General features: G+C 47.5%; 1 protein-coding gene across 6 annotated transcripts in view; it reads left to right on the forward strand.

Annotated features, from left to right (window-relative positions):
* NECTIN1 (nectin cell adhesion molecule 1) overlaps window positions 1–27,328 on the forward strand; it is a 92,163-nt gene that overhangs the window by 45,439 nt on the left and 19,396 nt on the right. For 2 of the 6 annotated variants that reach the window (XM_045202987.3, XM_024569569.3), the window contains 5 exons: window positions 4,602–4,952; window positions 5,452–5,754; window positions 6,184–6,301; window positions 7,049–7,200; window positions 16,750–21,007. In XM_045202987.3, the coding sequence (XP_045058922.1) occupies window positions 4,637–4,952; window positions 5,452–5,754; window positions 6,184–6,301; window positions 7,049–7,200; window positions 16,750–17,297 (1,437 nt within the window). In that variant the 5' untranslated portion in view covers window positions 4,602–4,636 and the 3' untranslated portion in view covers window positions 17,298–21,007. Of the gene's footprint in view, window positions 1–4,601; window positions 4,953–5,451; window positions 5,755–6,183; window positions 6,302–7,048; window positions 7,201–7,682; window positions 8,182–13,568; window positions 13,643–16,749; window positions 21,008–27,328 lie in introns of those variants that run through there. The other 4 variants (XM_071221504.1, XM_071221505.1, XM_071221506.1 and 1 more) reach the window with 3 other exon arrangements.

Consider the following 27,328-nt stretch of genomic DNA (forward strand, 5'->3'; position numbering starts at 1 on the left):
GAAAGTACCCCAATTATACCCATATTATATCAGCTGCTGGGCAAGCTTGGTGAGTGGAGGCTAAGAGCTGGGTATAGGTAGAACCCACTTATTCTTCTGGGAGGGCCTAGGGTTTAGCTGTTTGTCCCACTGACTTCACTGTAAGACTGTATCTGGGTGGGGCCACAGTTGAACTGGGCTGCAGTTCAGGGAATCATACAGTTAGGGCCACTGAGATTGGAGAGTTAAGACTACTTCGTCATGGAGGAGGAAAATAGAGCTCAGAGGAGGAAGTGCATGACCAATGTTATGCACTTGGTTAGCTCAAGACAGGCTGGCTAGAACCCAGGCCTCCTCACTTCCTGGTGGGTGCTCCTCCCTCACAGTCTCACCAGCCTGCAGTGCAACTGCTCAGGTACATATCAGACCCCACAGCACAGCCAGTGGACGCTGTAGGGTGGGAATATGGGTACCCCAGGAAGCCCTGGAAGAGCTGTGTAGATGTGAAGAAGCATGGAGAAGGGGAAGAAGCATCAGGGAATCTTTCAGAGCATCGCAAAGGCCTGGCTTGGAGGGACCGAAGAGATATTTATTCAGCAGGCATTTCACGAGTACCTGCATTGTGTCAAGCACAGGACATATTGCAATGACCTAGAGAGAGCTGGCCTGTACCCTCTTAAGGGGTGGACTGAGGGGCAGCTCACTTCACTGACCATGAGCTTTGGAGACCTCAGAGGTGCCCTGCTCCCATGTCTCCACCATGCAGAGGCACAGATGAGCTTCAGGTTCCTACTCTTGAACCCCAGACTCCCTTGGGGAGCCACTTAGGCCATTCCTTTGCCTCTGGGTCAGTACAGGGAATGGCATTGATATTATTGATAGCATTCGATTGTGCCATAAATTGACTGAGTGAAGTAAGGATACTAGGACATGATGTGTACAAATGGTGAGAGAGAGCTGAAGCTATCCATTAGAAGAGATGGCTGCCCCGAATGAAGGGGGCTAAGCCAGGTATAGGGTTAAGGAAGCTCAAACAAAAGCCATTCTAGATGGGATAAAACAACTGGTGGAGGGACCATAGGGAATATATTCAATTCCACTGATCATACCCTCCTCCTTGCAAATCTCTGCTCTAACTGTTTCCATTGTGATATGTAAATATTTTTAAAACAAATATTTACGAAGAACCAAGATGGCAGCGTAGGTAGACATACTGCGCCTCCTCGCACAACCAGAACTGACAGAAAATCTAATGGCAAGGAAGTCTGACACCAAGGAAATAAAAAATAACCATTCATCCAGACCGGTAGGAGGGGCGGACACTGGCAGCCGGGGCAGAGAGGACTCGCGTGGCCGTGGCAGGACCGAGACTGGCGGAGTGTGGGACAAACGTGGCAGGCAGTCTGACCACTGGCAGACCCTGCGGCCCCACATTCGCACACAGATAAACCGAGAGGGCCGGACTCAGAGTGGCGGAGAACGGGGCAGGCAGAGCTGTGGGTAGCACACCGCGGCCCCACACTCGTGCACAGATAAACCAGGATGAACGGCGGGGAGCAAAGCAGACCGCCTGACCCAGGGCTCCAGCACCGGGAAATAAAGCCTCAGGCCTCTGATTGAAAGCACCCGTGGTCCTTTGCCCAGTTTTTAATTGGGTTGTTTGTCTTCCTGGAGTGGAGTCGCGTGTGTTCTTTATATATTTTGGACAGGGGGGAGTGGGGAGGGGACAGTGAGGACAGGGGATTACAGGAACTACTATAAAGGACACATGGACAAAATCAAGGGGGAGGGTGGAGGTGGGGGAGGGAGGGGGGTTTGGCTGGGGTGGGGTGGAGGGATGGGGAGAAAAGGCACACAACTGTAATTGAATAACAATTAAAAAAAAGAAAAAAAAGAAAGCACCCATGGGGGTTGCGGTGGCAGCAGGAGAGACTCCCAGCCTCACAGGAGAGGTCACTGGAGAGACCCACAGGGGCCTAGAGTGTGCACAAGCCCACCCACTCGGGAGCCAGCACCAGAGGGGCCCAATTTGATTGTGGGTAGCAGAGGGGGTGACGAGGTCCGGTGGAGAGTGGAGCAGGCGCCATTGCTCCCTCTCGGCCCCTCCTCCACATACAGCGTCAGTACAGCGTCACAGCACAGCGACCAGCGTTACCCCACCCTGGTGAACACCTAAGGCTCCGCCCCTTAAAATAACAGATGCACCAAGACAAAAAAAAAAAAAAATGGCCCAAATGACAGAACACTTCAAAACTCCAGAAATAATTCAACTAAGCGAGGAAGAGATAGCCAACCTATCGGATGCACAGTTCAAAACACTGGTTATTAAGACGCTCACAGAATTGGTTGAATTTGTTGGAAAACCAGATGAAAAACTGAAGGCTATGCTAAGAGAAACAAAGGAAAATGTACAGGGAACCAATAGTGAGGCGAAGGAAACTGGGACTCATATCAATGGTGTGGACTAGAAGGAAGAAAGAAACATCCAACCAGAAAAGAATGAAGAAGCAAGAATTCAGAAAAATGAGGAGATGCTTAGGAACCTCCAGGACATCTTGAGACGTTCCAACATCCGAGTTATAGGGGTGCCAGAAGGAGAAGAGGAAGAACAAAAAATTGAAAACTTATTTGAACAAATAATGAAGGAGAACTTCCCTCATCTGGCAAAGGAAATAGACTTGCAGGAAGTCCAGGAAGCTCAGAGAGTCCCAAAGAAGCTGGGCCCAAGGAGGAACACACCAAGGCACATCATCATTACATTACCCAAGATTAAAGAGAAGGAGAGAATCTTCGAAGCAGCAAGAGAAAAGGAGACAGTTACCTACAAAGGGTTTCCCATAAGACTGTCAGCTGATTTCTCCAAAGAGACCTTACAGGCAAGAAGGGACTGGCAAGAAGTATTCCAAGTCATGAAAGGCAAGGACCTACATCCAAGATTACTGTATCCAGCAAAGCTATCATTTAGAATGAAAGGGCAGATAAAGTGCTTCTCAGATAAGGTCAAGTTAAAGGAGTTCATCATCACCAAGCCCTTATTATATGAAATGTTAAAGGGACTTATCTAAGAAAAAGAAGATCAAAAATATGAACAGTAAAAATGACAGCAAACTCACAGTTATTAACAAACACACCTAAAACCAAAACAAAAGAAAACTAAGCCAACAACTAGAACAGAAACAGAACCGCAGAAATGGAGATCACATGGAGGGTTATCAATAGGGGATTGGGAGGGGGAGAAAGGGGGGAAAGGTACAGAGAATAAATAGCATAAATGATAGGTGGAAAATAGACAGGGGGAGGGTAAGAATAGTGTAGGAAATGTAGAAGTCAAAGAACTTACAAGTATGACCCATGGACATGAACTATAGGGGGGGGAATGTGGGAGGGAGGGGGTGGACAGGATGGAGTTGTGTGAAGGGGCAGAAATGGGGCAACTGTAATAGCCCAATCAATAAATATATCAAAAAACCCCACAAATATTTACTGAGCATGTACTGTGTGCCAGATGCTGGGCTGGGCACTGAGGATACAGAGGTGTAAAGACACAGACCCTGCTTTAGACCAGACTGAACAGGTGGAAGAGTCAGGTTTTAACATCCAAATTCCAAGGCAGAAAAGAGCTGTGATGGAGATGGTTGGGTTAATACAGCTGGGAGGATCAGGGAAGTTTCCAAGAGTTGGTGGCCTGAGTAGATTATGCACCAGTGGAGGAAGGGGTGGAGGAAAGGAAGGGCCTTCTAGGGCACTGCAAGAGTAAGAGTCAGGACGTACTGCATCTCTAGGCTCTGTGCTCCTTGGTGGCTGGGCTGCCTTGCTCGTTAATGTGATTTAAGTGCTGATAAATGGGAGGATGGCAGGAGGGAAACACAGAAACCTGGCATTTTCTCAGTATACTGCCTACTTCTTTCTTCCTGGTTGGGTAAGAGAGGCCAGGCCATGCACCCCATGACATGGGACTTAGCTGTGAGGAAGAAGAGAGCAGCAGTGGCACAGTGACAGCCACTGTGGGCCCTTGTACTGCCCCACTGTTTTCTGCCTCCTGATAGACTTTCTCATCCATCATATCATCTGGTTCTCCTAGCAACCCTGTGAGGTACAGACCACTGGATTTATCTGCCCCATTTGTCAGAAGAGGGAACAAGGCCCAGGGAAGGGAAATAGCTGGGTGGTTCCTCGGCTGGGGCTGTGCTCAAAAGCAGCACATTCCACCCTCTCATTAAAAACGAGGTAGACGCGTGCTTACTGCCATGCAGCAACACTGACAATACACCACCAGGCAAAAGGCAGCATGTGGAACAGTATGTAGAGTATGGTTTTGATTTTGTGTTAAAAATAATTATTAATTAGGGAGTTGTGTAGATACAGAGATAAAAGTAAAATAATATTTCCTACAAGATTATCAGTGATATTTCTGAGTGGTGGGGTCATGGGTTGTTGTAATTTTCTTCTCAGTATTTTTCAGTATTGCCCAGAGTATTTTTATAGCAAGGAATTATCCTTTTTATCACCAAAATTAAAAAAAAAAACCCAATAACTGCTAGAAAATACAAGACCAGTGCCCAGGGAGTTTGGGTGGGAATTTGTGCCTGTTGCTGACCCTTCCTGCCATCTCTCTTGACCAGGTGCCCACACCCAGGTGGTCCAGGTGAATGATTCTATGTATGGTTTCATCGGCACAGACGTGGTGCTGCACTGCAGCTTTGCCAACCCACTGCCTGGCGTGAAGATTACCCAAGTCACATGGCAGAAGGCCACCAATGGCTCCAAGCAGAACGTGGCCATCTACAACCCAGCCATGGGTGTCTCTGTGCTGGCTCCCTACCGTGAGCGCGTGGAGTTCCTGCGGCCCTCCTTCACTGATGGCACCATCCGCCTCTCCCGCCTGGAGCTGGAGGATGAGGGTGTCTACATCTGCGAGTTTGCCACCTTCCCTGCTGGCAATCGAGAGAGCCAGCTTAATCTCACTGTGATGGGTAAGCTAGCCCAATCCCTCCCTCCCCGCTTGTGCAGAGGCCTGTGCCCTGGGGGTTTAGCCATCCTCAGTGTGTGTTTCAGTGGCCTCAGACATTCTTCTTCTGTTGACATGCTCCCAAAGATCCAGCATGGCACCCCCAGTCCCTCTGGACAGGCTATCCCACAGTTCACTAGAGATTGGGAGCATGGGAAGGGCCTTACCTGTGCACAGAGCTGAGGATCAGTATTCAGGTTGTAGCTCCACTATGGGGCAATCCATGGGTAGTCTGGAGGCATGCTGAAGCATCAGACATCATTGTAAAGAAAAGGGTTGCTTGAGTTATTTGCCTTGATCATGACAAGACTCCAAGAAGTCCTGCACTTACCAAAAGGGGATGCAAATAGTAGAGCAAGAGGTTAGACATTATGAAGTTCCTATGAGAAAGGGCAGCTGACAGGCAGTAAAGTCAGTCCCATGAATCTCTCTGGTGTCCCACGGCTCTTTCTGGTGTCTCACAGCCAAACCCACCAACTGGATAGAGGGTACCCAGGCAGTACTTCAAGCCAAGAAGGGGTACGATGATAAGGTCCTGGTGGCTACCTGCACCTCAGCTAATGGGAAGCCACCCAGTGTGTTATCCTGGGAAACACGGTTGAAGGGCGAGGCAGAGTACCAGGAGATCCGGAACCCCAATGGCACAGTGACTGTCATCAGCCGCTACCGCCTGATGCCCAACCGGGAAGCCCACCAGCAGTCCCTGGCCTGCATAGTCAACTACCACATGGACCGCTTCCGGGAAAGCATCACCGTCAACGTGCAGTGTGAGCAGGGGCCAGGTGCAGGCGGGTGGACCTCCTGGGCTGGACACCACTATCCCTCCCCATAGCCCCACCCTTACCCATCCTCCCTTCTCTTTTACTTCTTACCTCCTGTCACTCTCCCACCCTGTTTCTTCCCTTACCCACTCTATCCTTCCTTCTCCCCTCTTTTTCTTCTTCCTCCCTTTCTCTTTCTGGGAGTGCTGTGTCCTCCCCTCCTCTCTTCCCCATCATCTCTCTTGCTCATCCTTTCTCTCCTTCCTTGTTCCACTTGCTGCTTCTGTGATCTTCACCATCCCTCTCTCTCTCCCCCTCCTCTGGCTGTTTCCATGTCACTTCCAATTTTAACCCTTTGCTCTCTGAGATTCCCTTGCCCCCCAAACCCTGCTCTCCTGACCTCATTCTTATCAAACATCACCCTTTGCCCCACAGATGAGCCCAAGGTGAGCATTGAGGGATTTGATGGGAACTGGTACCTGCAGCGGATGGATGTGAAGCTCACCTGCAAAGCTGATGCTAACCCCCCAGCCACCGAGTACCACTGGACCACGTAAGTGCTGTGAGGCTGACTGCAAAAGTGCTTCTGAAGGTGTGAATAGGCAGGGCCTGCTTGCCAATTTCAGCTCTGTGGACCAAGGACCTACTAAGTCCCACAGAATAATTGCTTTGTGGCATTGGGGATCAGGAGGAAGGAAAAAAGTTCCCTGTGTTCTGGAAACTTCCAGGATGTTCCCAACATGAAAAAGGCCTGTGACATGCCCAACAAGGACATAAGATAGTGAAGTGGAACAACTCCTAATTGTGGGTCACATCTCATTACCTGAATAGCTTGTTAAAATACAGATTCCCAGGCCCTAGTGGTCCAGCTTCAGTCAATCTGCAGTTAGAACCCTGACATCTGTATTGTTAACCAGCTACCCAAGAAACCAAGTATAAACAATCAGGAACCACGAGTATTAGACAGGGCACTGTGCCGGGAGTCCAAAGATCTGGGAGAAGCTCCAGTTCTGCCACCTACTGTGGCACACCTAGCTGTGTTTCCTTGACCTTGAACCTCAGGTTCCCCATGTGTTATCTACCTGTTCTATCTGCATTTTGGTGCTATGATGATCAAGTGTGAAATGCTGAATTATATAAAACTGTTAAATGCAAGAAATTATTGTTATTGTTACTGCTTTTACTCATTCTAAGATAGACCCTACCTATTAACTCAGAAGAAGGGCAGCTGGTGGGCTTGGAGCCAGATGGGTGCCACAGGAGAGTCATAATCCTTTGCCTTGTTTCCCAATCTCTGCAGGCTGAATGGCTCTCTCCCCAAGGGTGTGGAGGCCCAGAACAGAACCCTTTTCTTCAGAGGACCTATCAACTATAGCCTGACAGGGACCTACATCTGCGAGGCCACCAACCCCATCGGCACCCGCTCGGGCCAGGTGGAGGTCAATATCACAGGTAGGAAACTGTATCCTTCCTTCCCTGCCTCTCCCCACCCACTACTCCCTCCACAGCCATCATCTCCCACCTTTGGGTTGTTTTGTTGCAGGAAACTTTTGTCTCCTTTTCCTGCTTCTCTTCTTCCTTGAACTCTGGCCATTGGTCTACCTTTGACTTTCTCTTTCCTCTGTTTAAGGCTGTGCGTGAGACAGTCAGTGTAACCCCCAGTCAGGGGGAGGAAGTAAGTGCTGCTTACAGCACTGCTGGTGGTGGTAGGGATGTTAAGAGGCTGTTACCATGTGATGCTAGCTTGGTGGGAATGGGTTTGCAGATGGAGTTCATCTCCTCCAAGCTCTGCTTCTGCAGTTCAGGAAACCATGAGCTAGAAAAGGAGGCTTGCCTCAGCAGGGATACTGGAGGGATGGCCCAAAGCCATGGTCGTTTGTGTGCCCTGACACTGAATTGCTCTTTTCCCTGCATTTTTCTCCCTGTCAATGCAGATGAAGAGATTCAGCCATCTGCCATCTGACCTTTCAGGGCAAAAGGAGAACATAGGCTAGGATGTTCTGGAGGAGACTTCACATGGAATAAGAAAGGAGGGTGGGCTTCGATATCAGGCAGGTGGGATTCTGGACAAGCCCTCATCTATAAAATGGGGATGTTATGAGGTGCCTTGAAGGGTCAGAATTATACATAATGTAGGCCAAGTTCTTAGCACAGACCCATCTGACAATAAATGGCCAATGCTCTATGATTATCTTGACCTCTGTCATTATTAAAGGAAAGATCAAAACAAGCCAATAGCAAGATAAATTGTCATCACAACATTGCAACCAGAAGAGGGAGTATCTTTTTTTTTTTTTACTGCCAGAATATTTATATCAATCCAATAAGAAACCCTGTGTTCATTAGTAGTCACTCTCCATTCTTCTTCCCACAGTCCCCGGCAACCACTAATCTACTTTCTGTCTCTGTGGATTTGCCTATACTGAACAATTTTATATAAATGTAAATATGTATGATTCATTTTCAGTTGATTTTCATGTGTGGTGTAAGGGTTTGTCTTTATTCCTTTGCATGTGGTTATCTAGCTGTCTAAGCACCATTTTTTTTCTTTTTCTTTTTTAATATATTTATTGATTATGCTATTACAGTTGTCCCATTTCCCCCCCACACTCCACTCCATCCTGTCCACCCCCTCCCTCCCACATTTTCCCCCTATAGTTCATGTCCATGGGTCATACTTATAAGTTCTTTGGCTTCTACATTTCCTACACTATTTTTACCCTCCCCCTGTCTATTTTCCACCTATCATCTATGCTACTTATTCTCTGTACCTTTCCCCCCCTCTCCCCCTCCCACTCCCCTATTGACAACCCTCCATGTGATCTCCATCTCTATGGTTCTGTTCCTGTTCTAGTTGTTTGCCTAGTTTGCTCTTGTTTTTGTTTTAGGTGTGGTCGTTAATAACTGTGAGTTTGCTGTCATTTTTACTGTTCCTATTTTTGATCTTCTTTTTCTTAGGTAACTCCCTTTAACATTTCATATAGTAAGGGCTTGGTGAGAGGGAGTATCTTTAACATTGTATCTAAGCTAGCTACACGGTGAGAAACTAAACAGAAAGTGACATCATGCTGCTGCTGAGATGATAGAAGTGACATCAGAGGGTGAGTTTCATGTACAGGAAGTTAGGCCAGGCTCAGGACAGGAAGCGGGGCAGAGGTTACTGGGCTCTAAGTACAGGGCTTGGGCAAACCCTGAGTCCTGTCTTAGGAGTGTGAGACCTCATTTGTGGGTATATTCAAGGCATAGCTACAGAAGGAGCAGCCCAAAGCTGTCCAGGGGCTACACTTAGCTAGCTTCAGGAAGTTCTGTCACCTCTCTGGGCAGTGGGGCATTATAGAGCCACTTGTCACTTGCTCTTTTCTTCAACTCTCTGCTCTTGGACTTTAGGCTGCTTAAGGGAAAGGAAGTGTTAGAGGTGGAATCTGGGGAAAGCTGAGGCAGCATCTCCCCCAGGCTAGGGCTTAGCATTCCCAAAGGTTGTCAAGGAAGGGAGGGCCAGAGTCATATACTGAGAGAATTTGAGTAAAGCTCAGTAGGAGCCTCATAGTTGCCTGAGCACTGACCCTGGGTCTGTGGGGGAAGACAAGGATGAGAAGTAGTGATGAGGGAGCATGACTACCTTAGAGAGAGGCTTGTCATATGAGGGATAGTGCAGATTTGGCCTGAGTATGTTCACATACTGGCTCTTCCTGGCTATGTGGCCTTAAACAAGTCTTTCACCTCTCTGAGCCTCGGCTTCCTAGTCTGTAATATGGAAATAATCAGGTTTTTATGATCACATCAAATCCATATTCTACTGCCTGGCACATGGCAGGTAGTCCCTTCATGGGGATACCTCTCTCCCAGGTGGACTCCCCATACCACCAATACATACTGCATCCCCCTCCACCACCAGGCTCTCCAGAGAAAGTACTAATTAGAAAATCAGAGGAGGAGGCCAAGAAACCCAGGAGCAATGTCCTGCCATTGACCCTAATCACCAGCATGAGTGGACTGGCCAGAGGCCCTGCTAGGCTTATGGGGCTTATGGTGCTGCTCAGCCCCAGAGACAGTGCTGGGCAGGAAGGTCAAGCCTCCCTTTTCCCAAAGCCCGGGAGGATGCAGGATGACTGTGAGTGCAGATTACTCATCAGGAAGTCATACCAGATCTAGAAGCAGGGAGGAAGGCAAGGGTGCATTTCCCAGGCCCTGGCTACAGAGTAAAGAGGAAAGGAAGAAAGAGAGACTGGCTGTGGAGGTGGCCATCTTTGTGGGAGTCAGGCCTAGGCAGCCTTTGGGCAGGTGGTCAGGCCTTATGGGCAGGTAGGCCAGAGCTTCCCAGGGCATACAACATGCCCTCCTGTGCTCCCTGGAAGTATAGAGTGAAACAAGGTTGGTAACTTGTTCCACCCACATGGGTGGGTGAGAAGGGCCTTGCATAAGTGGACTTGGTTATTGGCAGCCCAGTTAGGCAGGAGCCATGGAAGCATGACATGCACTGAATCACTGATGGGCCCAAGACCTGTTTAGCTGGCCATCCTAAGAGAAGGTCTGATAGCCCCAACAGGAGGACACAGCCAGGCAGCCCAAACCTTTTCAGAACTGTTTATTCTTGTGCTCAGGGGCAATCGCCAAGCAGCAGCCAACCCTACCAGCCTTCACTCTGTGTTGACTAGTACTTGTCACATTCTCTGAGGGCCCACTCTGGGGGGCACAACCATGCCTTGTGCTCTCAGGTCTCACTTGTCTAGAAGGAATGCATGAGTGAGACAGATTAGTGGAAATTTAAATTTTCATTCTGTCCACCCATTCAGGTAATAGCTTTGCCCTGGGCACCGATGGAGAGGAAAATGAAGAGTAGTTGGGGCAGGGACAGGAGAAGGTTTGCAGAGGGGAATGTGTCACAGATGCATGTGTGTACAGGTCGTGTATGTCCCTGGCTGATGCACCACCTACACAGATATACTTTGGCACAGGCCTCTCAAAGTCCCAGATCCTGGAAAAGGTATTACTTGAGTTGTTCCTATAAAGATGAGTGAGTGGGCAGTGGTGAAGTGTGGGAGTTCCCAGGCAAGGGAAGTGTGGGGGAGAAAATGAAAGAAGGACTTTCTCTCTGTTTGTTGGCCCAGGTGAGCCTCTGAAGGGCTTCTGCAGAGAAGCAGTGTGACAGGGAAGGTGGTTCAGGCTGAGCATTTGGGAGGCTTTGTGGGTAGTATGTGGGGACCAGTTAGGAGCTATACAGTGAGGTTTTTCCTAGTGGGAAACAAGAGGCCTGGGCTGTGGCCATTAGGATGAAAGCAAAGGAGGCAAACTGACCAGAATTTCCACAGGGCCTGGGGCTCTCCTACTGAGGAGCAATTTCATGGGGTTGGGCAGATAGTCACAAAATAAACTAGTGAGCTCACCTTCACTTTCCCTGTAGGAGTAATGCTGAGGATGGGGAGGGGTGCTCAGGTTATGGTTTTGACCAGACAAAAGAGGCCAAATTAGGCAGCATCTATATCCCTGGGACAAGGGATGTGAGGAGGAGAGTGTCCAAGTCACTCACAGAGCCGGGCAGCGAGGTCACTGGAAGGTAGGGTGTTTATCCCAATTCCCATTTCCATTGAAGGTAAGAGAGTGTACCCATTAGGCAAGGGGGTCTTCAGAGCAAGGGTTGGTGGTGCTTCATGGTCCATCTAGAAGGGAGGGGATGTGTGAGCCTGTAAGTGTGCATGCCTGGTCCTGAGTATGGGCATGTGCCTCTAAGCAAATGAATGTGCACCCACAGGGAGGTGCATGGCCGTCTGCATGCTGAGTGTGCACATGGGAGCCCATGGCTATGCGGTGGGTACATGTGCCTTTCTCCAGACTAGGAAACAGCAGTGCACTGGGGAGTCTGTGAAGAGAAAGCAGCACATGCACCTCAGAGGAACATGGTTCTCCTCTGGGGTGATGAGGCCCTGTCTGCTGGTCTGACAGATACACAGCTGCTGCAGCTGCAAGAGGAAGAGAGGGGCTTCTCACCCTCCCCACGGCCCACTGTGTTGCACACCACCAGGAGATGTAATTCTTGCAGCTTCCTAACCTAATCTTCTGATGCCTGCCTGCATTGCTCTTAGAAGCAAGTCCAAACATTTCTTTCTGACATCAAGCATTCTCCAGATCCTAGATCCAGATTGTAAACTCTAACCCTTCGCTCTACCTCAAATCCATCCAAAGCCTCCACAACCATCCACCTACCTCAGGAATGCAGAGTCCCCACTTCCCCAAAGGGGATACTGCAAGCCATTAGGAATGGGGGCCAAGCTGACCCCTTTGTAAGATGATACAAGCGATGCAGGTGGACCCCTGCCAGCAAGCACAAGTGAGCCCACTGCTCAGCTCTTTTCTCCCCTCCCAGCTGCAGCTATTGAAGCTGTGCTCCTGGCACAGAGACAGCAGCTACCAGCTGAATGTGACATCTGGAGGGACAGAGTGGGAGGGGGTAGGTTCTCCATTCCACACCAAACAGCCTCTTCTGCTTACGAATTAATTAGGTCCTTATCTCTACTACTTTATCCTGTACCCTCACTAAGCATCTTCACGCTCAAGTCTGCAATAGTGGAAGGTCATCTTAGCCATTCATCTTCCTCTACATGGGCCTGGTCCTAAAGCAACCAAAGCAATAAAGGTTCCCTTTGGCCCAAAAAGTTCCCTAGCTATCCTAGGTAGAATAAACCTCATTAAGACAAAAAAAAAAAAAAGTTAAACAGAAGGGCCTAGAAGGGGAAGCGACCCAGTATCATCTGTCCCCAAGCCACCACTTTCCTCCTCCTGTTACCTGCTCCAGTGAAATGAGGTCTCCAATGCATGCATTTATTTGAGTATCTCCAGAATATTTGCTCTGCCTAGAGCAAGGATCACCTATATGATATAACCTTGCCTTTAAACAATTTATTCAACTAATTCTTGAACTCCAGCCACATGCCAGTCAATCTAGGTGTGTGGGGATACATCATTGAGCCAAAAAAGTCCCTGTCCCTATGGAGCTTACGTTTTAGCACAGGAGGACAGACAACAAGCAATAGATAAAATACATTTGAAAAATTATGTAGTCATTTTGAAGGTAATATGGAGAAAAGAAGAACCTCATAAAAGGGTCCCAAGTGTTGGGGGTGGGGGCTCATGAGCTGCAACTTAAATAGCTTAGTCAGGGAGGGCCTTAATGAGAATGGTACACTTGTTCCAAGCCCTGAAGAAGGTGAGGGAGTAAGCAAGGGACACCTGTGGGAGAGCCTTACAGGGTTGCAGAGCAGCCACTGCAAAGGCCCTGAAAGTACCTGGTGTGGAGAAGAGCAGGAGATGAAGTCAGAGGTGGAAGGTAGAGGCACAGATTATGTGGAGCATTTAAGCTCCCCGGATTTAACAGGATTTCTGTGGCTGTTGTGTTAAAAAAAAAAAAAAAAAAAAAAGTTTATAGAGGAAGTGAGTGGAATCAGGATAGACGGGTGGCTATTGCAATAATCCAGGTGAGAGATAGTGGTGGCTTGGATCTGGGTGGTGGTGATAGTAAGAGGTAGTCAGGTTCTAGATTTACTTTGAATTTAAATGTACAGACTAGTTGGGGACACCAGGCACTCTCATAAAACATATAATACTGTAAACTCTACCATATTATAATTAATGGGGTTCAACAAATTCAACCTAGTCTAGTAAAATGTAGGAGAGCTTTATTTTTTCATTGGACCTCTGTCATTACAGAAAGCGTGAAAATAAATGTAGTGGAATTCATATTATATGCAATTGTAACACACTAAATTGAGTCGATCCCAATTATCTTGAGGATCCACTCCCTCTACCTTTCTTATGCGTTCCTGCAGAAGAGGAGAACCTTAGCCATCTGAACACTGACAGAAGGACTGGAGCCAATCCTGGCTAATTTACATTTATCACAAGGTATGTTATCACAGGCTCTACTATAATATGTCAGTGTGTGATTAATGGAATAGACTTAACTATTGTTTACACCAGAATGAGAGGTGTAGACCATTAATACAAAAACTTGTAGAGAGAAAAGATAAGTGTGAACTGGAGAAGAGAAGGCTTCACAGAGAGGGGCTGGAGGACTAGAATAGGCAGAGGATAAGCAGGAGCGCTCCTGGCAGAATGGACAGCAAGGACAGGGTGTCAGCCAAGCCCAAGATCAAGTTACAGAATGGAAGCTTTGAAGACCAGACTAGCATGTGTGACTCGTAGTGAGGAAGTCATTACTAGTCTTGAGAAAGGGAGTGGTAGTGACTGCACAATGGAAAATAAGCCTGGGGATTGTGAATGAAATGGCTAGAGGGGCAGAGACCTAACGAAGGCGAGAGATTCAGGAATCTACAACAACACCTGGCATAACGTGTAAGATATTGAATAGGAAGAGTGAAAGAGAAACGAGGTTCTAAGCTGGAAGAGTAAACAAATGGTGGTGGGAGTTGTGGTGTTGATTGGAGAGGGTTTGGAGGTGAGATGGTGGAGAGAAGTCCACATGAGGATATGCTAAAGAAGAGTTTACAAAGAATGTACCCAAATGCTAGTCCTGAGAATGGCACTTGAGTCTGGAAGGGGGGGGTTCATGCTCCAGTAGGTTAGGGAACACTGCATCCTGCATGTTCCTATTACAGTTCACTGTGTGCATAAAAAGATGAAGGGCTCTGATGCTTTGTCTAAACCAACATTTCCCAAAGTGTTTAACCCTCGTATTTTTGCTGTCTAAGCCGTGATTTGAGGTTCCATGGGCTACAGTTTGGGAAATATTTTCTAAAAGTCCTTTGGAGATAAAGTCCCAGAGTTTGAAAAGCAAGCAGGATAAACGTAACTCATGACCCTGGACCAGGCCTGTCACTAGGAAATAAAACAGATGGTAAGGGCTGAAAGTCCACTGATGGAGTCTTCAGCCAGGTGGCTGGAGCAGAGCATAGGCCCAGCAATGCAGCCAGAGACAGACAATCAGAGAGGAAAGCCAAGATCTGGGAATTCTCATAAGGCAAGGGCAACTTTTCTAACTCCAGTCCCCATGATCTCTTCTCCTGTACTCCTGAGGCACTTTCTCTGCCAATGCCCTGGACATCTGCATACAGCTCTGTCTGTAAGAATGTCCTTTGATTCCCCAACTAGGTTGTGAGTTTCTTGTATCTTGTTACTACTAGCAAAGTAGATACTCAGTACTTATTTGCTGATTGGGTGGGTGGGTGGATGGATAGATGGACGGGTGAGTGGATAGGAAGGTGGATGGAGCAGGTGAAGAGAGGAGAGAGCATTCCCATATGGGGTAAGAACTGAAGAGGTGACTAACAGACAGGTGGAAAGTATAGAAGAGGCCAGCTGCCTCTTGGGTTCCCGTTATGGAGACAGCTCCCATCTCATGGGGAGCAGGGCTGTAGCCCCTTTAAAGGCAGTAAACAGATGAAACCTGGTGAACCAGAGGAATCTTGATGTCCTCAGGGATACTGCTCTGGAAATAGGCAGTGAGGACAAATATTCAATAAATATTTATTGGGTAGCCACTTGGGGTGCTGCACTGAGAACACAGTGGTAACAAGTAGTTGAGCTTCTCTCTCTGCCAACTGCTGCATGTGAAGAAGCTAGGAACACATACAGAGAAGCATCTAGGTAGCCCTAGCTCAGCAGTGTACCTGAGCAAGTAGCCTCCCCTTCTTTGGCCCCAGTGTTTTCATTAGCCCTTCCAGCCTGAACTCCTGGAAGGCCTTTACTTTTCTCTTCTAGAATCTCTGCCCTGCTCCGTACCTGCTACAGATAACACTGCACACTCTCACACACATGAGCTGGCCCACCTCTGGGAGAAGGGAATGTCTCATAAGAGGAGCAGGATTCCCATGAACTGAGTGAGGCTGAATCAGGGAGTGATGAGCTGGCAGAAACCAATTCTCGGAGGCTGAATGATGCCCAAATCAACCCTTTACCATGGTCTGAAGTAAGGAGGGGTGAGAGCATGGGCACTGAGCCTCCAAGTTTGCCCTGGACCTGCCAACCAGCTCCTCCTAACCTAGACTAGCTGTGGTCTCTGGTGCCACCCTGTGGTGATGGTGGCAATGCCCTCCCTCAGCCTCTGTTTGCCCCACTGGCAAAGAAAGTCACCCACCCAGCCTTCTCTTCCCTTCCTCCCATTTCCTTTCTCTTCTTTTCATCTTTCCTGCATTTTGTTTCCACTCTTTCCTCAGTATGAACATATTTGTACAGACATACTCATCACATCAGCACAGACATATGGGCTCTCTATAAGCAGAAGGTGTGTGTGCCCATGTATGTGCCCTCTGAGTATATGTGTCATCTTTACTATATGCTCCTGTGCTCTCAAGCCCCATTTCTACACATCCATCCTAAGCATCTTACGCTAATTGCCCAGGCTGGTTATATCCCTAGCCCCCACCTTGCCCTGCAAGGCCAGGCCACAACCAACAACCACAACCTTGGTTTCTGGCACTCATGGGCATCTGTGGAGTCAGCACCTGGAAACCTGTCCCATTTCCTGTACCCTAGGAGCAGATGAAATCAGGTGGCACCCAGTGACCAGCATGTGTTGGGCAGAGGGGCAGTAATGACATTTGCACAGGCATGTCATGCAAGAGAACCAATATTGCATCATTGGTTGATGGCCTTGGGTGCTATTTATCCTCTCTAAGCCTCTGCTCCCTGTGTGTTAAATGGAAATTAATAGTACACCTACTTCACAGGGTGTTATGATAGTGACTGCATCTAGGGAACACTGAGCTGGCACCTGTGTCTCCCTGCACTTCTAGTGAGGATGATCTGAGCTTGCACCACATTCAAAGAGAAAGTTAGCATGGAGGCTCTGTGGCTGCACAACTCTCTCTGCCTCTCTTCTTTCACTCCAGCTGCCAACACTCCTGCACAATGGGCTCCTGGAGGGGAGGGTTGTGGAGGAACTGGAGCTGCCCTTGGGCTCACCTCCTGGCCTTTCCCTCCCCTACCTCCTTCACTCCCTTCCACTGAACAGACACTGACACTGTCCCTCCACCTCTTTTCTTCCCCCAGAATTCCCCTACACCCCATCTCCTCCTGAACATGGGCGGCGGGCCGGGCCTGTACCCACAGCCATCATTGGGGGCGTGGCAGGGAGCATCCTGCTGGTGCTTATCGTGGTTGGCGGGATTGTGATGGCCCTGCGCCGGCGCCGTCACACCTTCAAGGGTGACTACAGCACAAAGAAGCATGTGTATGGCAACGGCTACAGCAAGGCAGGCATCCCCCAGCACCACCCGCCCATGGCCCAGAACCTGCAGTACCCTGATGACTCAGATGATGAGAAGAAGGCCGGCCCACTAGGAGGGAGCAGCTATGAGGAGGAAGAGGAGGAGGAGGGTGGTGGAGGGGGAGAACGCAAGGTGGGAGGCACTCATCCCAAATACGACGAGGATGCCAAGCGGCCCTACTTCACAGTGGATGAGGCAGAAGCCCATCAGGACAGCTATGGCGACCGGACTCTGGGCTACCAGTATGACCCTGAGCAGCTGGACTTGGCCGAGAACATGGTTTCTCAGAACGATGGGTCTTTTATTTCCAAGAAGGAATGGTATGTGTAGTCCCCTCTCCAGAGCCTCTGTCTTCACCCCTTCTCCCCAACCCCTGCCCACACACCCTCTGCCTTTCTCCCACCTACCCCTCACTACCAAATCCTCCACAAACTGACAAGAGACTCACCCGACTACCCAAAGCCAGCTCCTTACTCCTAGGGAGCCAGGGAGTCCAGGGCAAATACCATCTGCTTTGTTTTGATTTCTTCCCTGTCCCCTGTTCTCCCCATGGTGTCATACTCACTGTGGCTTTGATGTTCCTGTACCTTTCCTCCCCAACTGCAGCCTCCTGCCCTCTGCACAAGACGCCAATTCTCATCTTGTGTGCCTAGGCATCTGTCCCTCCAAGGTTTGTGGAGCCAGCCCTCCCCTGATCCAACACTGGAATTTCTCTGTGTTCTCTCCACTGGGGGGGCAGGAGGCTGCAGGGCCTCCCAGAGGAAAAGCCTCACCCCCAGATGCTGCTCCTTTGTTCCCAAGAAGAGAGAACTCAACACCCCCAACATGAGCTGACGCAGCTGGGAGTTTGAACCCCGGTCTAGACAGAAGTTTCACCCAAGAGGTAGGGTGTGAGATGTGGCTTCTCTGAAGCACCCAGGGCTGTCTGGGTAAATCGGGTTGAATAGAGTTGAGGTCCCCCTTGGGCCTTAGGCAGTGTGTTTTCCTCGTGAGGTTGGTTTTCTTTTTCCCTCCTTACCCTACAGAGATTAATGTTCTACGTGACCCTCTTCTTTACCCATTGGCTCCCCACAGAGTGGGACTCCAAGGTGTACTCTGGCTGACACTTCCCACACAGCTCTATTGACACACACATGTACCCCCATACACACACACCACTCATGTTTGTTTCTGTGCACCCCTAAGGGTACATACCTTACCCAGGCTGCACACTGACGAAGGCTTGCCCCTCTCTGCTCCATTTCTTCCCTATTCCCAGCTGACAGTGGAGAGTCCTTCAGAAGCTTTCAGGACAGCTGAGACTAGGCGCCCAATGCCTCCACCTAGGATCTCAGGCTGGCCCTAAATTGCTTCCTACAGCATGGAAGTTTCTCAGATTTTTCTTACCTATTCAATGCTAGCAACTCTTGATTCTCTTGGGGAGTCAGGGCTAGGATCCCAGAAGGGAAATGCCTCCTGGAGTTAGAGGTGAGCAAGTACCCAGGTAGAGGGAATAGGGAGGAAGCCCTGTGATAAAAGCTCTACAAATACAGTCACAGACTCGGAAGGGTGTAGGTAGCACCTCACCCACGAAGGCCGGAAAGTGCAAGAGGAGTAAGGAAGCCAGGGATGCTGAGTCAGAAGCTCCTACTTGCTCCTGCTTACCATGCTCTACTTCCTGCTCAGCTATCCCTGGTTCTGGGTGAGGGGCACCTTGGAGAAGCTTTCCCTTTGAGTTGCAGATTTCCCCCTTGAATGGGCTTCTGAGTTCCTGTCAGTCACCCAAGACTCAGTCTTCTCATCTCTAAAATGGAGGAAGGCCCCTCTCAGCGCTCTCAGTTCCCTTAGCTCAAAGTGCCTCAGTTCCTCCATCTGTCCACTCATTGCCTCCCATACCCCACTCCTGGCACTCTAGATAAGAAAAACCCTGGGATGGGAGAGGCAGGTTCATGCCTGACCATTAGGATTCTGGTTAAATCAGTCCAGGGTGTCAGGATCTCTGTGGGATGGCAACTGTTGGGGTTAGGGGACAGACTACTCTGTTCACCATGGACACTAGCCAGCTCTGCCATAGGCTTCTCAAGAAAGCTCCCAGTTCCATCCTCCACCCCACTTCTCCCTGGTGCTGCTGTTGGGCCCCTAGCCAGCTCCATCTCTGCCCTGGCAACCTTGGTCCCACCATGTGGGCCACCCTCACCTGGCCCCCACTGTCCTAGCCCCAGCCCAGGCCACCCAGTAGCCACGTAGCAGAATTCTGAAGCCATGCCAGCCCTGGGGCCATTCTCTCCTCTTGGCATTGAGGGTACTGGATGGAGTGGAATTGGGGGAGAAAATTCTGGGGTCTTTCTAGCCACAGGGCAGAGGAAGGGTAGAGGAGATGGACTGCTTCTACCAGCAGTATTATTGTCCCTCCAGGGCAAAGGACCTTTTCTATGTCATATCACTGCCCCATCCCACCTCATGCCACTCTGACTCCTGTGCCTGGTTCCCTTGCCCCCAGGCAGGAAGAAATCCCAGGGGCCTGCCTGATAAAGTCATTCTCTGTCCCCTTGAAACCATAAGACTGAAAGGATTCCTCCTGTATTGACCTGGCCCTGCACTGCCAACCTCTATTTCTTACTTTATAATGGACTTAGAAGGCCCCCAGGCCCAGCCAAAGCACTGAGTCCCCCTTAAGACACCTCCACACCCTCCACCCAAAGAAAGCACAAATTGTTATGCCTATGTCACATGCATTGGCCACATGGGAGCTCCTACCTAACCCAGAACCCAACTGCAGCATTACCAGCAGGGAAGCTGCCCCCTAAAGCCAAGAGTGGGCTTGAGGCAGGGGTCAGCACTTGGGCTGGAGAGATGGGGTTTTCTGTGCCCCAAGTTTGTAGGCATGTGGGCATTGCTGCTGGGGCCACAGACACAGCCTCTGGCAAAGGGAAGGTATGGCCCATCAGAAAGAAGAAGATGTTCTTCTCCTCTGTGATACCAGCATGAGCTAAGCTTCTGCCCTTGCTGGAAATGAAATAAACTTGGTATTCATTGTGCCAAGAGCTTCCCAGTTGTCATCCTGCCTCTTCTTGCCCTCCCTGTCCTTGCCCAGCCCCTGCTCCATCTGTACTTATATTTCCTAAGATTTTGATGTTCTAATGTGTAATAGAACCTTCTGAACCCCTTCTATCAGAAAAATCTGAAAGGTGGCAGCACGGGAACGCACGTGCAGCCACCTGAGGCCCAGCCCATGAGCACATGGGCATACAGACCCCAGCACAGACGCACCAGCACAGGCAGAGGTGCACACTCACACTCTCAGGCATGGCAGGGGAATGGTCTGGTCTTGCTGAAGCCCTTGAGAACAGATAATGATTTCCCAGTGTTCAGGCCATAAGACGGACTTACAGGAGTTGTGTCTCTTGGACGTGTGCCCTTCTGCCAACCTCCTCCCATGTGCCCAAATCACTGGTGCAATAATTCTGCCATCCTCCAAGCAGAGGAACCAGGGATCGTGTTAGGTGGGTGGGGCAACTCACCTGAGAGAAGGGGAGTGCTCCCAGGCCTCCTGGGGGCCAGACAGAGTCCTCCCAAGTCTGACTGTCACCAGTAACCCTCTCCTGGTGAGCAGCAGGTAGGTCTCTCCCAGGCCCCACACATCCACAGGGTGACATGCTCTGCCCATGGGTGTCTGGGAAGGAGGCCTGTACTGCCACCATCCAAGTGTAAGGCCAGAGGAACCCTGCCCACTGGTGCTGCTGTTCTTCTCACTACTGCTATGAGGAATGGGATACTTGGCCGAAAAAAAATGGTTTTCTTTTTTGTATAAATGAAAACAAAATCCAGGAAAAGCTGCCACATTCCTCTCTGAATGTCAGGCACATACTTTGCTTCAGTTTCTTTGTCCCCATTTTCATCTTTGGCTCTAGGGATGTCCCAAGAGATTCTCCTGGTTCTGACCCAGGGGTGTTTACATCATCCTCTTTTACTTGTATTAAAAAAAAAAAAAAAAAGTAATGGGTTGAAAAATGTACTGAGGAAAAAAATGTACTTTTTTAAATAATAAATGTTTAAAACAATGCTGGCTGCCTTGTGTCAGTTCTTTTATCTCCCTGGAGTGGCTGTGCCCTTCCTCTCAAGCAGCCATGGGAATGGGGACAGGGCAGAGCTGGAGACCTGCCCGGCACCATAGTGAAGGGAAGGGAGCCTCCACCCCATGTTCAGACTCCATGGTTCCGGGGCAGTGATGCAAACCCCTGTAGGAATCCCAACCCACCATCTTGCAAGAGCCCCAAGGGAGAATTCACTGGTCCAGCCTTTGTCCTCACCCACAGTTCCCGGTTGCTATTGAACCAGCTTTCACACAAACACTTTGGATAGCAGCACTTGGAGGACTTGGCCTCTGCAGGCGTAGGTAAGGAGGCCTCCATCTCAAGGATGCCTGACCTGAGAGGTTGGAGGCTGGAATCCTCTGCCCTCCTGCCCCAGAGCTGCAGAGATCCCACTGAGGCCCTCTCATTTCCCCTTCTGTCTCTACTCCCTTACTCCCCACTGTCCTGCTTCTTCCTCCTGTGGCTGTTGGAATAAGAAAGCAAGCAATGTCACACCTGTTGTGTTAGACAGATTCCTTGGGACAGGAAGAGATGGGAACTTATCTTTGCCTCTGTTTTGAGGATACTGCCAGGCCCCATCCCCTGCAAGCTCTCTCTAAGACCCAGCTCCCATCTCTCCAAGGCACTGGTTGCAGGGAAGTTATTGCAGTTCCTTAGTTACCTACCCCTCCTCACTCCTGCACCATCTGCTTCCCATCTCCTGTGCTGGAATGCAGGACAAATCAATCCTGTAGTGGGAATGGCAGGGACTTCAGTGATGGCCTGCTCCCAGTGACCCAGTAGCATTTCCTTTCACTGAAATTTACACCATACAACCCTGAGAAAAGGAGGTGGGGATATTGGAAACCAAGGTGTCTGCCTAGAAGATAGCCCTTCTGGTCCAATCTGGGGCAAGGCCCCATTCTCTATACCTAGGATTGGGACAGGAGGTAGAGTCTGGGACAGGTGGAAACAGACATGAAGAAGAAGCCAGCAGCTGTTGGCAGCTGGCTGGGCCCCTCACTGGAAGGCCAAATCCAGCATCCTAGATTGTGTTTAGATGTTGATACTTGAATGAGTATCAACAGGCTTCCCCTTTAAGTAAATTTTTAATTTGTACAGACAATAAGTGCTAATTACATTATTAATATATTGGAAGAGAGCAGTGGACACAATGTCCTAATTGGCATTTAACTAGAACGTTCCAGAAAATTAACTAAGACTTTTTCCTGCAGTGGAAGGAGGGCAAGCCAATTAGTCCCAGGCACAGCCTCTCTGGGCTGGTAAATCCAGACCTGGTCCCTTCCCCCAGGATACCAGAAGTCCAGAGCACACTTAGCTTCTCCTTGAGCTAAGCATAGGAAGAACTTTCTGCTAGTTAGACTCCTTCCACTCAAATCTCAACCCTTGTCCTCGGTACCCCACCCAACCAATGCTCAACAGAGCAGAGGACCAAATGCTGGATGGCCTGGGGACAAGACCCACCTGGGATGTGCCCACCATCACCAGCTGTGGGCCCAGGACTAAGACATCTGGGTGGTTAGAGCTCTTCTCTCTGGATCCTATGGAGGCTCCTCTCCCATCCTCCTTACCGTACCCTCTCTGGTTGCACATGGTTGAGGGAATGAACTTGATGAATTGAGGTATATATTTATTCACTTATGCATTCATTCATTCAGTTGGTCACCCTGGGCCAGATGCTGTGTGCTATTGTAACAGTCTCACCCAGAGTCCCTACCTTTAAAGAGTTCAGATCCTCCAGGAGTCTCAAATTCCAAAATAGCCAGTGCATTGCTGGGTGTGGGCCGAAGCAGAGCTGTGCATAAAACACTATGGTAGCACAGAACAGGAATGGCTACTTTGTTTCAGAAGGTCTGAGAGGTCTGATGGATGAGGTGACATTTCCTCTGGGCTTAGAAGGATGTATACGAGTTCTTCAGACCATGGATAAGTTAAGAGTGTTCCAGGCCAATCGAGAATTTAGTATCTTATATTAGTTCTTTTTTTATTACTGTTGGAATATAGTTGTCTCCATTTTCCTGCCACCCAATTTCCCCTGCGCCACCCATCCCCACCTACAACCCTCCATCCTACCCCCTTTACTTAATCCATGACTCCTTTGTACATGTTCCTTAACAGCTTCTTTACCTTCTTTCCACCGTTATCTCCCTCCCCCTGCAGTGGAAGGAGGTTTGGAAGGAGTAATTCAGGTTACTTACTGATAGTTTGTTCTTCATTTCAATGCCTCTGGCTATATTTTGCTTGCTTGTTTGTTCTGTTCCTTAGGTTCTACTTATAGGTAAGATCATATGGTATTTGTCCTTGATTACCTGGCTTATTTTCACTTAGCATAATGTTCTCCAGTTCCATCCATGCTGTAGCAAAAGGTAGGAGCTCCTTCTTTTCTTTCTGCTTCATAGTTTTCCATTGTGTAAATGTGCCACAGTTTTTTGACCCACTCATTTACTGATGGGCACTTAGGTTGCTTCCAGCACTTGGCTATTGTAAATTGTGCTGCTATTAACAATGGGGTGCATAGATTCTTTGGAATTGGTGTTTCAGGATTCTTAGGGTTTAATCCCAGCAGTGGAATTGCCGGGTCAAAAAGCAGTTCCATTTTTATTTTTTATTTTATAATTTATTTTTTTATTTTTAGAGAGAGGGGAAGGGAAGGAGAGAGGGAGAGAAATACCAATGTGTGGTTGCCTCTTGCACAACCCCTACTAGGGACCTGGCCTGCAACCCAGACTTGTACCCTGACTGGGAATCAAACTGGCAACTCTCTGGTTCTCAGCCTGTGCTCAATCCACTGAGCTACACCAGCCAGGGCAGCAATTCCATCTTTAGTTTTCTGAGGAAATTCCATACTGTGTTCCACAGTGACTGCACCAGTCTGCAATTCCACCAACAAGGTACTAGGGTTACTTTTTCTCCACAACCTCACCAGCATTTATTGTTGGTGACTTGTTTATGACGGTCATTCTGACCATTGTGAAGTGATGTCTCATTGTGGTTTTAATTTGCATCTCTCTGATGGCTAGTGACGCTGAGCATCCTTTCATATGTCTCTGGGCCCTGTGTATGTCCTCCTTGGAGAAATGTCTGTTCAGGTCCTTTGGCCATTTTTCAATTGGGTTGTTTGTCTTCCTGGACTGGAGTCATTTGAGTTCTTTATGTATTTTGGAGATCAAACCCTTGTCTGAGGTATCATTGGCAAATATATTTTCCCATACACTTGGTTCCCTTTTCATTTTGCTAATGTTTTCTTTAGCAGGGTAGAAGTTTTTATTTTGATGAAGTCCCATTTATTTATTCCTTCCTTTATATCTCTTGCTGTAGGGGACATATTGATGAAATAAGGATGCATGGAATATCTGATTTTCCTGCCTATGTTCTCCTCTAGGATTTTATGGTGTCACAACTCATATATTTAAGTCCTTTATCCACCTTGAATTTATTTTTGTGTAAGGTTGTCGAGTTTCATTTTTTGCATGTAGCTGTCCAGATCTCCCAACACCATTTGTTGAAGAGGCTATTTTTACTCCATTTTATGCTTCTGCCTCCTTTGTTGAACATTAATTGACCATAGAGACTTGGGTTCATTTCTGGGCTCTCTATTCTCTTTCATTGATCTATGTGTCTGTTCTTATGCCAGTACCAGGCTGTTTTGATTAAAATGGCCTTGTAATATAGTTTGATGTCAGGTATTGTGATCCCTCCCACTTTGTTCTTCTTTCTCAAAATTGCTGCAGCTATTCGGGGTCGTTTATGGTTCCATATACATTTTTGAAATGTTTGTTCTATATCTGTGAAATAATGTCATTGGTATTTTAATAGGCATTGCATTTTTCTATAAATCGCTTTGGGTAGTATGAACATTTTGATAATGTTACTTCTTCCAATCCATTAATATGGTATATGCTTCCATTTGTTCGTGTCTTCCTTAATTTCTTTCTTCAGTGTTGTGTAGTTTTCTGAGTACAGGTCTTTTATTTATTTATTTATTTTTAAAATTTTTATTGTTATTCAATTACAGTTGTATGCCTTTTCTCCCCATCCCTCCACTCCACCCCAGCTGAACCCACCTCCCTCCCCCACCTCCACCCTCCCCCTTGCTTTTGTCCATGTGTCCTTTATAGTAGTTCCTGTAATCCCCTCTTCCCACTGTCCCCGCCCCCCCCCCCCCCCGCCCTGGCTATGGTTAGACTGTTCTTAACTTCAATGTCTCTGGTTATATTTTGTTTGCTTTTTTCTTCTATTGATTATGTTCCAGTTAAAGGTGAGATCATAAGGTATTTGTCCCTCACCGCCTGACTTATTTCACTTAGCATAATGCTCTCCAGTTCCATCCATGCTGTTGCAAAGGGTATAAGCTCCTTCTTTCTCTCTGCTGCGTAGAATTCCATTGTGTAAATATACCATAGTTTTTGGATCCACTCGTTTGCTGATGGGCACTTCAGTTGCTTCCAGTACTTGGCTATTGTAAATCTAAGTACAGTTCTTTTACCTCCTTGGTTAGTTACTTTTCTTACTGCTATAGCAAATGGGATTTTTTCCTGATTTCTGTTTCTGATATCTTGTTGGTGTACAAAAGTGGCTTTGATTTCTGGATATTGACTTTGTATCCCTCCATTTTGCCAAATTTACTTATTAGGTCAAGTAGTTTTTTGGCGGAGTCTATAGGATTTTCTATGTACACTATCATGTCATCTGCAAACAATGACAGTTTTGCTTCCTCCTTTCCAATTTGGATGTATTTTATTTCTTTTTCTTGTGTGATCACTGTGGCTAGGACTTCCAATACTATGTTAAATAGAAGTGGTGAAAGCAGACATTCTTGTCTTGTTCCTGATCTTAGTGGGAAGGCTTTTTTTAGTTTTTGTCTGCTGAGTATGATGTTGGCTACAGGTTTATGATATATGGCCTTTATTATGTTAAGGAATGTTCCCTCTACTCCCACTTTGCTGAGTGTTTTTATCATAAATGGGTGCTGTACCTTGTCAAATGCATTTTCTGCATCTACTGATATGATCATGTGATATTTGTCTTTCATTTTGTTTATGTGATGTTTTACACTTATTGATTTGCAAATAATGTACCATACTTGCATCACTGGGATGAATCCCACTTGATCATGGTGTATGATCTTTTTGAGGTATTGCTAGATGTGGTTTGTCAATATTTTGTTGAGGATTTTAGCATCAATTTTCATCAGAGATATTAGCCTGAAGTTTTCTTTGTTGTGTCTTTGTCTGGTTTTGGGATTACGTTGATGCTGGCTTAATAAAAAGAGTTTGGTAGTCTTCCATCTTCGTGGATTTTTTGGAATAGTCTGTGAAGGATAGGGGTTAGCTCCTTCTTAAATGTTTTATAAAATTTTCCTGTGAAACTGTCCAGTCCCTTGCTTTTATGTGACAGAAGTATTTTGATTGCTGCTTAAATTTCACCAGCTGTTATCAGTCTGTTTAGGCTTTCTGCTTCTTCTTTATTCAGTTTTGGAAGATTATATTTTTCTAGAAATTTGTTCATTTCACCCATGTTTTCAAATTTCTTGGCATATAGTTGTTCGTAGTAATTTCTTATAGTCCTCTATATTTCTATGGTATCAGTTGTAATTTCCTGTCTTTCATTTCTGATTTTGTTTATTTGGGTCCTCTCCCATTTTTTTCTTGATGAAACTGGTTAAGGCTTGTTGATTTTGTTTATCTTTTCAAAGAACCAGTTCTTGGATTTATTGATCCTTTGAATTGTTAGTTTGGTCTATGTCATTTAATTCTCCTCTGATCTTGATTATATCCTTTTATTGTCTCTGGCCTTTGTTGTTGTTCCCCCAGTTGTTGTAGAGGTAGCATTAGGTTGTTTATTTGAAATATTTCTGTGTTTTTCAGCTAGGTCTGTATCACTATGAACTTCCCTCTCAAGGCTGTTTTCTCTGTGTCTCATAGGTTGTGGACCGTTGTGTGTTCACTTTCAATTGTTTCCAAACTTTTTGAGTTCTTCCTTGATCTCATTCTTAATCCATTCATTGTTTAATAACATGCTATTCAGTCTCCATGAGTTTCAATATTTTTGAATTTTTTCCTTGAAGTTGGTTTCTAGTTTCAAGCCCTTGGGGTCTGAGAAAAGGCTTGATATGATTTCAGTTTTCTCAAATTTGTTGAGGCTTGTTTTGTGTCTTATTATGTGGTCCATCTTTGAAAATGTTCCATGTGCATTTGAAAAGAATGTGTATTTTGCTTCTTTAGAATGAAAGGTACTGTATATATCAGTTAAGTCCATTTGATCTATTGCATGGTTCAGTTCTACAAT

This window comes from Desmodus rotundus, chromosome 5 (genome assembly GCF_022682495.2).
Source record: "Desmodus rotundus isolate HL8 chromosome 5, HLdesRot8A.1, whole genome shotgun sequence".
Lineage (NCBI taxonomy): Eukaryota > Metazoa > Chordata > Mammalia > Chiroptera > Phyllostomidae > Desmodus > Desmodus rotundus.